Raw genomic sequence first — 12,288 nt, forward strand, 5'->3', positions numbered from 1 at the left:
CACACACACACACACACACACTGGAATATTACTCAGCCATAAAAAAGGATGAAATCTTGTCATCTGCAACAACATGGATGGAGCTACAGAGTATTATGCCAAGTGAAGTAAGTCAGTGAAAGATAAATACCAGATCATTTCACTTGCATGTGGAATTTAAGAAACAAAGCAAATGGTCATAGTGGGGGGGAGGGGAAGAGAAAGAGAGAAAGCAGGAAACAGACTCTTAACTATAGAGAACAAAGTGATGGTTACAGAAGGAAGGTGAGTAGAGGGATGGTTTAAACAGGTGATGGGGATTAAGGAGCACACTTGTGATAAACACCGGGTGTCGTGAAGTGTTGAATCACTAAACTGTACATCTGAAATTAATATTACACTGTATGTTAACTAGCTGGAATGTAAATAAAAACTTAAAAGACAGGAATCATTTCTCACACTCATTAATATAGAACTCACTTTCACAAGTGTTTTGATGAAAACAAAAAAAGGTTTTTAAAAACATTTATAACTACAGTTTCACTGTAAAATGGGCTATGGTACTGCTTCCAATCAAAAGTTTCTCTTTTCACAACTCTTCTCCTTCCATCTCTGCACATTTCTATACAGGATAATATTTAAGTGTCTACTATGTACCTAACTATGAAGTAAATAAAGATACCATACCATTTGTCCTAAAAATGAGGCAACTAACTGTCCAAGGTTATAAGTCAGAAACTGGTCTAGTCAAGTTCTAAAAGTCATCAGTCATTCCAATTACAGAGTTCAGAGAGTGACTGAGCCAACTATTTTAGAGCTGGTGGAAAAGGGGATAAAACGGATGCTACATTCAGTCTCTATCACCCCTGGCTTCTAATTGGCATATGGATATCACAAAAAACAATTTATATTGACTGTCTCCAATTCTTGCCCTTCTTTCTCTCCTAAACCCAATCTAACCAGGCTATTGATCTCACCACCACACCCAAACGGCTCCTGCTGAGGTAGCCAATGGGCTCCACACTGTCATATTCAACAGTCAATTCTCCGAACTCACCTTATTTTAATTACATCAGCATTTCTCCCACTTGGTCATTTTCTCCTCTTTAAAATACTCTCTTTACTTGACTTGAAAGAGACCATCTTTTTCTTGGTCTGCCTCCTCCTTCACTGGCTGGTCCTTCTCCATCTCCTTTGCTGGTTCTCCCACCTCTCCCTGACTCAAAGTTTGGAACTTTTTCCTGGTAACTCCAGACTTACATAACCAACTGTCTATATGCCAGGTCCACTTGAATGTCTAAAAGACACCTTAAATTTAGCATGACCCAAACCAAACTTCTGATGTTCCCCCAACCAGACCTGCTTCTATACCAGGCTTCTCCGTCTCAGTAGATAGCACCTGCAGTTAGACAAGTATTTTATTTAGTTACTGAGGCCAAAAACTTTAGAATTATCCTCAACTTTTTCTTTCTCATATCCCACATTCAAACAATCAGTAAAATTCTGTCAGCACTTTGTTCAAATTAAATCCAGAATGTGACCAGATTCATTCCTACATTCCATACCACAAAGTATCCCACTAAGAAACGACCTATATACAAACGATCCTCAACGTGACAATCATTCTGAAATTTAAGTCAAATCATGTACCTCTTCTGTTCAACTCTCCAACACGGATCCTCGACCTACTTATAAATAACAGCCAAAGTCCATGACTCTGATCTCATCTCCTATTACCGTCCCCCTGGTTCACCCTGCTCCAGCCACGCTGGCTGCCTTGCTATTCCTCAAACATCATGCATGCTCTTGCTTCAAGGTCTTAGTATGTACGGCCTGCCTTTCTTGAATGTTCTTCCCCAACTTGTGAACATGACTCACTCCCTTCCTCCTTCAGAGGCCTTTTCTGACCTCCTGACATTTATATTTACTTGTTTGGCCGTTTACCATTAATTCCCCCCCCCCCCTACTAAAAAGTAAGTTTCATGAGGCTACGGGGTTTTGTTTTATATACTAGACTAGTGCTTAAAATTCAGCAGGCACCAAATAAATCTCTGTTGAATAGACAACAAAACTGATGAGTGTATACAGCCAGGTTGCAACTCTGAGTAACCTATCTACTTTGTCCTGGTCCCTCATGTCTGGCTAGTCACCAAAAGATTGATTGGCTCTGAGAATTACACATTCAGGACCGAAAAGAGGCTACATTTGTCTCTACCAAACTTCTGGTCCCCTGAAAGTCTTCCAAGAAAGTTAAGATGTAATGTAAAGAACTTCTTCCAATCAGTGTCTCTGCTTGGGTAGAATAAAATTTCTTCTGTCATTCTTTCCAATTTCAACACAACTAGATAAACACAGATGAAAACAATTTTCAGGATCCTTCTTCTCAAATTCTACCTTCACATAGAATCTTCTTGATTATCTATGCTTCTTTATTTTCCCATCTTTGCCGATATAGTTAAGTGCTCTGGTTGTTCACACTGCCTAATTAACTCTGAAATTAAACTGCATGAAATTATAAATGAAAATTCTATGAGGGTTCACATGCAAGCTAGATTATATAATCTAAATTTTAAACTACTGCTACTAAATTTCTGTATTCTTTTAAAGGGGCTTAATTTTCCTTGAGTAACTGGAAAGCATCTTCAATAACTTTGGACAGGTTACATATAACAGGTTATATATAACCCTGTACAGAGTTTAACCAATCATGATAAATTGTAAAAAATATTCTTGATTTTTAAGGCATTCTTAAAAGTCTTCAGAGTTATATTTTCACTAATGATTTTTAAACATATTGCATGATCATTTACTCTGAAAAATGAGGTATATTTTGTCTCCATAAGTAGGAACTGGCACCAAGTGAAGATAATGAATATAGACAGACATCACATAATTACTTGCATGTAAGAATCTGAAGTGTGAATGCTTACGCTTTGTAACTCTTACACAAATGAAATCGTTAAAATCACGGTGGCACGGCAAAATTTTATATTCCATTATATTTCATTTAAACGTAAATTTCCATTTAGTGTTAAGTTCAACAGGTCATACAAATTTATGATAACCTATAGGAGGAAAATGTACGTTTCATACCTAGTCATGTGAAGTGTACCTTGATGACAATTATTGGCAAACCTTATTTTTTTTAACCCACATAACTATTCACAGCATTTTTTGAAGGGTTCAGTCAGATCGTGTGAAATCCTGTCTTTCACCCCATAATCCTTAAATCAGTGAAATGTCATTTTATTTGACAGTAGGTTTCAGATAGAGATTAGATATACAAGCTCACTCACGACTCCCAAGGTAGGAGTAAAGATCAACAAACGGACCTTACAAGTTAGTCTCAAGCTAAAAAAGAAAAGGAAGAGAAAAAGAAAGAAAACAATCCTGTGCTACTGGTTGGGCTTCTCTCTTCCTGTAGCACCCAAAGCGCCTCCAATGCCCAGAAAACTTAATAGATCCCTCTAATCTAATTCCAGGACCAACACGGTGGAGGTTTCAAGATCCTCCAGGTTTCCAAATTGTGATACGCACCCCTATCCAAAAGGCTAAAAAGTCCAAAGTACAGCGCAAGAAAAACTTCTGCCACACGGACGCCAACCAAAATGCATTCCTAATCTTCCCGGAAAGGAAGAAGCAAGGCAGCAGCTAAAATAAAAAGTGTAACCGGGTGGGTGAAAATTTAGGGGAGACATGACTTTCTTTCCACATTCAGGGGCCAAGAAAGGAAAGGTGTCAAAGGTCTACTTATACCATTCTTCCTTCTTCCTCCAGCACAGCTGGGTGGAAGGATCCTCCGCAGAATGGCAGAGGAAAGAGAAGGTATCACCAGCCCAGGGGCACCGTCCAACCTGTCACTGAGACCGGATCAAGAGGAGCACGGCGAAGAGGCACTGGGGGAGGGGGACAAATCCTGCGGTCAGGGTTCCGAAGAGACCCCGGTGGGCCGAGCAGAGGAGGACAGCCAGAACCCAGGCTAACCAAGCCCTGGCCGCGGTGCCCGGCTCCCTCCGAGGAAAGCGGGTCAAAGCCCTCCCCACCCCCTCCCTTCCGCCCCGACCTGCACGTTTCTTTCCTCGAGCGGCCAAAGGAAGCGCAGCATTTGGGCCGGCCGGCGGCCCCGCTTACCTGCTCCACTCCGAGGAACTGGTAGAAGTTGAGCTGCACCTCCTCCACCAAGTCAAATAACTCCAGGTCTCCACTCTCCCAGCCGTGTGCCGGCCCTACAGCCGCCAGCAGCAGCAGCAGCAGCAACAGTAGTGGCGGCGGCGGCGGGAACCGCACAAGCCGACGCCAGCGGCGCCGAGGAAGCCGGGCCAGCCGGGAGCAGGTAGCCGTCATCGCGCTGGGCTCGGAAAGGTCACCCGCCTCAGTGTGCCGTCGGCCGAGACCGGGGACGTGGCGGGCTCCACGGGCTGTGGGAACAGTGCCTGTCAGTCAGAAGCACGGGCAGCCGCACCGGAGAAGCCCGCCCGGCGGTCCGCCCCAGCGGCAGGGCAAAGCTGGGCGAGGCAGGGCGGCAGGAGCCTGCGGATTCAGCGGCGGGAGGGCGGGCGGGGCCGCAGGAGGCTCTACCTTCCGCAGACCCTCACCCCTAGGCCTACAAACAGCTGTGAAGCCAACGCCGGGCGCCGTGGTTGCCGAGGAGGAGAGGCTTCCCCTCGCTTCAGCCAATCCCAGGCCTCGCTTCCGGTGACATCACGTCTCCTAGCAACCGCGGGTGGGTGGGCGGAGCCGGAAGTAGGGAAGCCGGGCGCCCCAGATCGGGGCCTGTGAGAAAAGCGTTTCTGTAGCTCGCGCTCACTGAGAAGCACACAGACTAAAGCACATAGGCATCGCGCGTGTACCTGGAACATACTAATTATAAATTTCCCGCGAAACATCCACCTTTTTAGTCCCCCTCCCATACTGAAAACTAAGAACATATTTGAAGACTGATTTATTGATTATGGCCCCTGTTCCATGCATTTCATGATACCGCCAACATAAAGTTCTAGGAGAAGGGGCAAATCTAGTGCGTTGTGTAGATTGTCCTTTATGACAGAGGTAAAGCAGAAATAGAATTCAGACCAACACAAAAACTACACTTCTAATGAAGATTTACAGGCAAAATACCATAAAATAGGCAGATTGGTAGAATTAATAATGGGCAATCATGGTCTTAAGGGAAGTGCCGTTTATCCACTTAGTCCATTTCTAATTGGGGTTCCTTTCCCAACTGAGATGTTTTTAAAGGCAAAAAGGCTTAAAATCTCCTTTCTCTTTCCACCAGTGTCTTACCTTCTAGTCCTATGTTGCTTCTGTTCGGTATCTTTTAAATGTTTTTCCTCTACCACTACTACTTTCTCTTGCATGAAACCTTATTTTCTTAGGCATCTCACACTTCTCTTCCCTAACCCCCTACTCTTGTTGAGGAAGTAGAGGGAACAAAAAAATGCTTGTATAACAGGATGCTTGCCCAGTTTTGAAAATTTTACACTACATTTTTCCCATCTTAGACCTGGCCAGTTAAGCTCAATAGGGGAGTGATAAAACTACTTGCACTCTTACAGTAAGAATATGTTCGGTAAAGGTTAGAAAAACAGTATCTAGGAAGTAAATCTTAAGAAATCCTTTTATTAGTATACAGCTTAAAACAATTTTTAAATAGTCATAAACGAATGCAAGAATATCTTGCTTTAAAATGTATATGCTTGGGGCGCCGAGGTGGCTCAGTTGGTTAAGCATCCGACTTCGGCTCAGGTCATGATCTCACGTTCATGGGTTCAAGCCCCATGTCAAGCTCTGTGCTGACAGCCCGAGCCTGTTTCAGATTCTGTGTCTCCCTCTCCCTCTCTCTCTCTGCCCCTCCCCGCTCTCACTCTGTCTCTCAAAAATAAACATTAAAAACAAAATATTTTAAAAAGTAATAATAAAATAAAAATGTATATGCTTGAATTCATCACATTTTAATTTCATCATGAGGCTTACCATTGAAAGGTACGAGAGCAGGGATGTCTTCATCTGCTAGGGCTGCTATAACAAAATACCATAGACAGACATTTATTTTGTAAAATGAAATAAAATAATGTTGTCATTTATTTTGTAAAACTAGAAAGACCTAAAACCACAGATGAAAAAATTAACTCAAAATGGATCATGCCTAAATGTAAGAGCTAAAACTATAAAACTCTTCTAAGAAAAAATAGGGGTAAATTTTGATGACCTTTGGTTAGCCAATGGCTCCTGAGATACAACACCGTAAGCGTGTGACAAAAGAAAAAATAGATAAATTGGACTACATAGAAATTTGAAACTTTTGTGTCACAGACTATCCCAAGAAAACAGAAAGACAACCAAGGGAATGGGAGAAAATATTTGCAAATCATATACCTGATACAGGACTTATATCCAGAAAATGGAAAGAATTCTTACAACTCAACAACATTTTTTTTTTTTTTTAAACGAGCAAAGGATTTGGAACAGACATTTTTCCAAAGAAGATGTACAAATGGCGGTAAGTACACGGAAAGAGGCTTAACATCATTAGCCATTAGGAAAATGCAAATCAAAACTAAAAAGAGACACTGCCTTACACACAGTAGGATGGCGATAATCAAATAGATACTAAAGAGTGTGAGTGAAGATATGAAGAAATTAGAACTTGCAGGTATTGCTGGTGGGAATGCAAACTGATGAAGCCCTTTGGGAACACTTTGACAGTTCCTCAAAAAACTACAGAGTTACTACATGACATAATTTTACTCCTATGTATGTACACCAGAAAAATGAAAAAAGTTTTGCTGCACAAAAACTTGTACCCAAATGCTCATGGCAGTATTATTCACAATAACCCAAAAGTTAGAAACAACCCAAATGTCCATCAACTGATGGATGAATAAACCAAATGCGATATATCCATACAATGGAATATTATTCAGCAATAAAACAAAATGAAATATTGATACATGCTATAACATGAATGAACCTTGAAAACATTATGCCAAGTGAAAGATGCCAGTCACAAAAGACCACATATTGTGCGATTCCATTTAAATGAAATGTCCAGAATAGGCAAACTTACAAAGACAAAAAGTAGGTTAGTGGTTACTTACGACTGGATGTCGGGGAGGTTGGGGATTGACAATTAATAGGTACAGAATTTTTTTTAGGGGGTATGGACATGTTTTAAAATTAGATTGTGGTTGATTAACTCTGTGGATGTACTAAAAAATATTGATCTGTATACTTTAAATGGGTAAATTATGTCTCAATAAAGCTACTTAAAAAGAAAAAACAACCCCACGGATGCAATGAGCTCAGCAAATCCCACAAAGGATAAATGAAAAAACAAAAAACAACAACAACAAAAAAGCAAATCATACCTTAGTGTATCATAGGCAAACTGTAGAAAAGCTTGTGGGACATAGTGAAGGTAATGACTTTAAAGACCATTTTAAGCCTTAAATGTCTTGGGAAGACAGAAAATTCATGAGTTAAATGTTCAACATGAGGGGGTACATAAATAACCACAAAATAAACCCAGCGTGAGGGTCTCAAGGACACCCAATTGTTTTCAACATGGCACTTATGCAATCTGAGTGGGGTACATATTAGCTCATATACAAAAAAAGTTTTTTGTTTTTTTTTTTTAAATTTCATTAGTTTGCAGGTTCTGGTGTTGACAAGGTTCAACATGTGACCATGATGGCATGTGGCTGAAATGTCTTAAAATAATATGCCATTGGCAGTGAGGAAAGCAGAGAAATCTAGAGAAACAGCTAGATTTATGTGATTTATGTGATGATCTTGTTGTACATGAACTTGAACATCATAACAATCCCTGCTTTCCGAGCGGGGGGTGTGTGTGAAAGAGTACTGGTGATTTCATAGACCAGTAGGACTCAAAGAGGTTTAAATAAGCCATCTAGTAGTCTATCCCTCACTTTTGGGTAAGATCAGACTTAACCTTACCAACAGAATTAATACAATACCTATTATAGTAAAAACCCAAACCTCTCTTAAAATTGCCATTTAGCAGTTAGACCTATTCATCCTATGATTTAGAAATGTCTGGCTCTCATTAAATCTTGACATTTTCTCTTTGCCCCCCTATAACTATTTCTTAAATATAGGACTTGAGTTCTAAGATATCACTGCTCTTTATTTTAAAAAAAATTTTTTTAACGTTTATTTATTTTTGAGACAGAGAGAGACAGAGCATGAACAGGGGAGGGTCAGGGAGAGAGGGAGACAGAGAATCTGAAACAGGCTCCAGGCTATGAGTTGTCAGCACAGAGCCCGACGTGGGGCTTGAACTCACAGACTATGAGATCATGACCTGAACCGAAGTCGGACACTTAACCAGCTGAGCCACCCAGGCGCCCCAATATCATTGCTCTTTAATGGAACATTATCTTCACTCAGTAATTTGTTTATCCAAATAACACCCACAAACTTATATTGAAATTGATAAAAATTCAAGATGCTTGGGGGAAGCACCCCCTTGGAAAATAGTTCCTTTTTAATTACAGTATTGAATTTTAGTCATTTGGAAGTTCCTCATGAATAAATACAGAGTTTCTTCATACTGTAAATAATAAATTTATTTGTAACATGTTGACACATGTTTTTCATTTCTCTGAATAATGTACTATTTATTTTTTTAATTTTTTAAAAATTTATTTATTTTTGAGAAACACAGTGAGACAAAGCATGAGTGGGGGAGGGACAAAGAGAGAAGGAGACACAGAATCTGAAGCAGGCTCCAGGCTCTGAGCAAGTGGTCAGCACAGAGCCTGATGCGGGGCTCAAACCCACGAACCATGAGATCATGACCTAAGCCAAAGTCGGATGGTCAACCGACTGAGCCACCCAGGCGCCCCACTATTTACTTTAATAATCTCACAGTATATAAAGCACAGATTCTAGATCCAGACTGATTAAATTTGAATCTTGGTTCTACCACCTGGATCTCCTGTTGGGTGATACCTTTGTTTCACGGTTTCCTCATCTGTAAAATTAAGATAATACTACTACCAAAATCATAAGGTGGTTTTTGTGGGAACTCAGTGAGGTCATTAGTGCCTAGAATAGTGACTGCTACTCAAATGTTAACTATCATTTTATGGGAAGTCTCCATCTACCTAGTATTAAGGATTCCTAGATAAATCTTTAAATGTTTAAATGTTATTTTTAAATCATTTGTTATTAAACTTAGGTGGTGATTGCCCACTTCACCGGAAAATTATCCAATACTGGCTTGCCCAAAATGGTGGGAGACAAGACTGTCTTTAATGACTGGTTCTCAAAGCCAGTTTAATTTTTTTTGTTGTTGTTGTTCCAACTCTATAAAACATTATTCATGATTTTGGGGCTAAATCCGGCTTAAGGTTATACAATAGATACCTAATTAAAAGCATGTAACCCAACTGGACAAAAGGAAGGGGAAATATTCACATTCAATGATTTAGTCCCTAAAGAGTCACTGGTCATTGTCTTACCCTGAAGTAGCCTTGTATTTTCAGATAATGAGGTTTTCCGCTTTACATAGACTTGAGTGTGTCACCACAGAATCCATGTTAAAATCTCTTTCTTCTCTCATCTTCTACAATTTGAAGATTATCATTGATTTTTTTTCAAAGCTTTCTAGTAACTCACTTGAGTCAGTCTTTAAAATTTGAAAACTAGTTTTTCCCCTTTTTCCTTTAGCCAAGCAAGGAAGAAATAAGTTCTCTCCGACTGATTCCTCAATTCAGCTGAAGCACACCAATCATTGTATTTTCCTCATATACAGAGGCTCCAATTAGTCTGCAAAAGAAAAATTTTCACAGACCCCTTCATCATCTACTCTTTCAGGCTGAACAGCCTGGTTTTGGCATTCTGCCAGAGTCCTAATATTGTTTGTGATGCCAAATTGGAATACAAAGGAAAAAACAGTACAAAGTTGCTGTTCACCTCGGCCAACAGGCCATCGCTAAGGAATTAGTTTACGCACAGAAATTCCATGCCTCACATGTGCCCATGATTTAATTTATTGAGAGGAGGCAGAATTTTAAAATAATACCAAATTAGCAGTATGATCAACGGGGAAACAAATAGAGATAGACTCAGGAAAACTTAGTTCCGAATGGGAGAATATGGGAAATTCAAATTATTTTACCACACCAGTGGCCCAGCGTCATCTCTCTCTACTTCCGATACATAATTCTCTACTTTTTTTGTTCACCACGGAAGGATTTCTTAGTGCCAAGACTACATAATTAGACTCTTTTAACTTTTAAAAACTTGAATAATAATAATTTCACCACCAGGGGGCAAAGAACAGTTTTACAGGCAAAGGTTATTTTCAACATTCTAAAGGAATTACCTCGTGTGAACATAATTGTTGTTGTTGTTGTTGTTAGGATTTCAGTTGCTTCAAATGAAGAGATAACAGATTCTAACTGAAATCTATACATTTAAAGAAGAATCATGTTTACAAAAAAGTGTACAAGTGACCAACAACTAGGTGCCCATTCACTTACTATCATTTTTAAACACTTGAACAGAAATTTCTGCCTCCCCTTTCCCTCTCCTTTCATATGTCTGCACATGCGGAAGAGAAATAGAACTTGAATTTTTGAAATACTAACCTAGCTTTTGTCTATGCTGGCCTTTCAACTGCGTTTAGCACGTGCTCTCTTTTAACCAATGGTTTCCCAAGCATTTATTTCAGCTCTGCTTGTTGTTAATCCAGTGTGATTAATTGTACTCAGGTCCTTACCTCCGTCTAAAATTGGATTTATTGGCTCTTGTTTTGATTAATACTTTGCCATTCGTTAATTTTATAACTGTGAAATGATACTAATAACTGATAACCACATCGTTTCACAAATGATCTCTTTTATGAACCTGGTATCACTGAATTTACTTGGCAAAGTACCAGAACTATGGATAACTAATGGACAGTAACACAATTATGGCTACAGCAAACCTTATTGGTAAGAGGTGGAAAATGTGGCCCAATATGCATCAGTCCTGTGTTCTGAAGTTTCTGGATATTTGATCATTTCTGACTTGGTAAAAACTCTGCTAATTGAAATGAAAGTATCAGTGGTATAGGAAAAAAAAAAAAAACAACAGATTTTATTTCTCTTGGCTTGTTTTCTCTCCCCTCTTCCTGCTCCTAAGTACCTGCTGAGACCACATTTCCCTGAATCAATTATAATGATGCCACTATTTCAAATTAGGCTTGGAGTAGAATGAAGACACCGCAGTGGTCTGGCAAGATCTACTATTTTCCTTCCCTCAACTGTTCACCATAAGCCTGGTCATTATCTGCACTGTCAGCCCTTACCACCGGGGCTGTCTCCAGGGGGTACAGAATTGGACCAGACATCACCATGTGTTCACCGAAAGAACATTTTTATCCGTATGAAATCGTACTGAAATAAACACTGAAAACAAGCTGAAGAAAGAAAGAGAAGTTGCAAAAAGTCTGCACGAAGCGTCCATTTCAGACACACTAAAGAACATTCTATGACGCAGCCCTTTTATATTAGTGATAACATTTAGAGATAAGGTGTTTTTTGTGGGTTTTTTTTTTTTTACTGTTGTCAATTTGCTTTTTTATTTTTAATTTGTTTTTAATGTGAATTGACGAAAACAACTTCTTTTTCACTAACTGCCCTCCAGCTGTGACCAGCCAGTAACAACTCAGGGTTTCACTCTGATACATTACAACTGGCATTAGACACCTTGGTGTGTCCCTTCAAATCCTCTCCACCTGACACTAACGTCAGCCAAGTCACCAGCCTCACGCTGACCTCAACCAGCTTCCCACGGTTGCGTTCCGCCATCATCTGGCCTCGGGCCAAATTTTCGGATCTTTTTTTTTTTTTTGGAATGGCAAGGGGTTGTCCACAGTATGCTATCCAGCACTTCCTAAAAATATTAAAATACACATACAGGATCGACTAAAGGTAAAAGCGATACTTCATCAATGACGAGAAAGGAGCTCATACCAGAAAGAAAGCATGGAAAGAAGGCTTGGAAATTTTCCATCATCATATCAATATGACTTCTTTTGCCAAAAATTATTTGTATCACTAATTAAAATTCTCCTCTGTGGATTCTTAAAAACTCCTTTGAAATCTTCCAAATGAAAATTTTCAGTGGGCCTAAAATCCATTGGTTAAAATTATAAACACCCTTAACTTTTCTTTCTCTTTTTTTTTTTTTTACATTTATTTATTTTTGATGCACGGAGAGACAGAGCGCGAGCGGGGGAGGGGCAGAGAGAGAGGGAGACACAGAATCTGAGCTGTCAGCACAGAGCCTGACACG

At 39.8% G+C, this 12,288-nt stretch overlaps 1 protein-coding gene across 1 annotated transcript in view; it reads right to left on the reverse strand.

The window, feature by feature from the left end:
- The window catches only part of DNAJC1 (DnaJ heat shock protein family (Hsp40) member C1), a 221,592-nt gene extending 216,965 nt beyond the window's left edge, over positions 1-4,627 (reverse strand). The window contains exon 1 of the mRNA XM_045465800.1: positions 4,111-4,627. Coding sequence (XP_045321756.1) covers positions 4,111-4,323 — 213 coding nt within the window. The 5' untranslated portion in view covers positions 4,324-4,627. The remainder of the gene's footprint in view (positions 1-4,110) is intronic.
- Between the last annotated feature and the right edge of the window lie 7,661 nt (positions 4,628-12,288).

Source organism: Leopardus geoffroyi, chromosome B4, assembly GCF_018350155.1.
Source record: "Leopardus geoffroyi isolate Oge1 chromosome B4, O.geoffroyi_Oge1_pat1.0, whole genome shotgun sequence".
In the NCBI taxonomy this organism is placed as follows: domain Eukaryota; kingdom Metazoa; phylum Chordata; class Mammalia; order Carnivora; family Felidae; genus Leopardus; species Leopardus geoffroyi.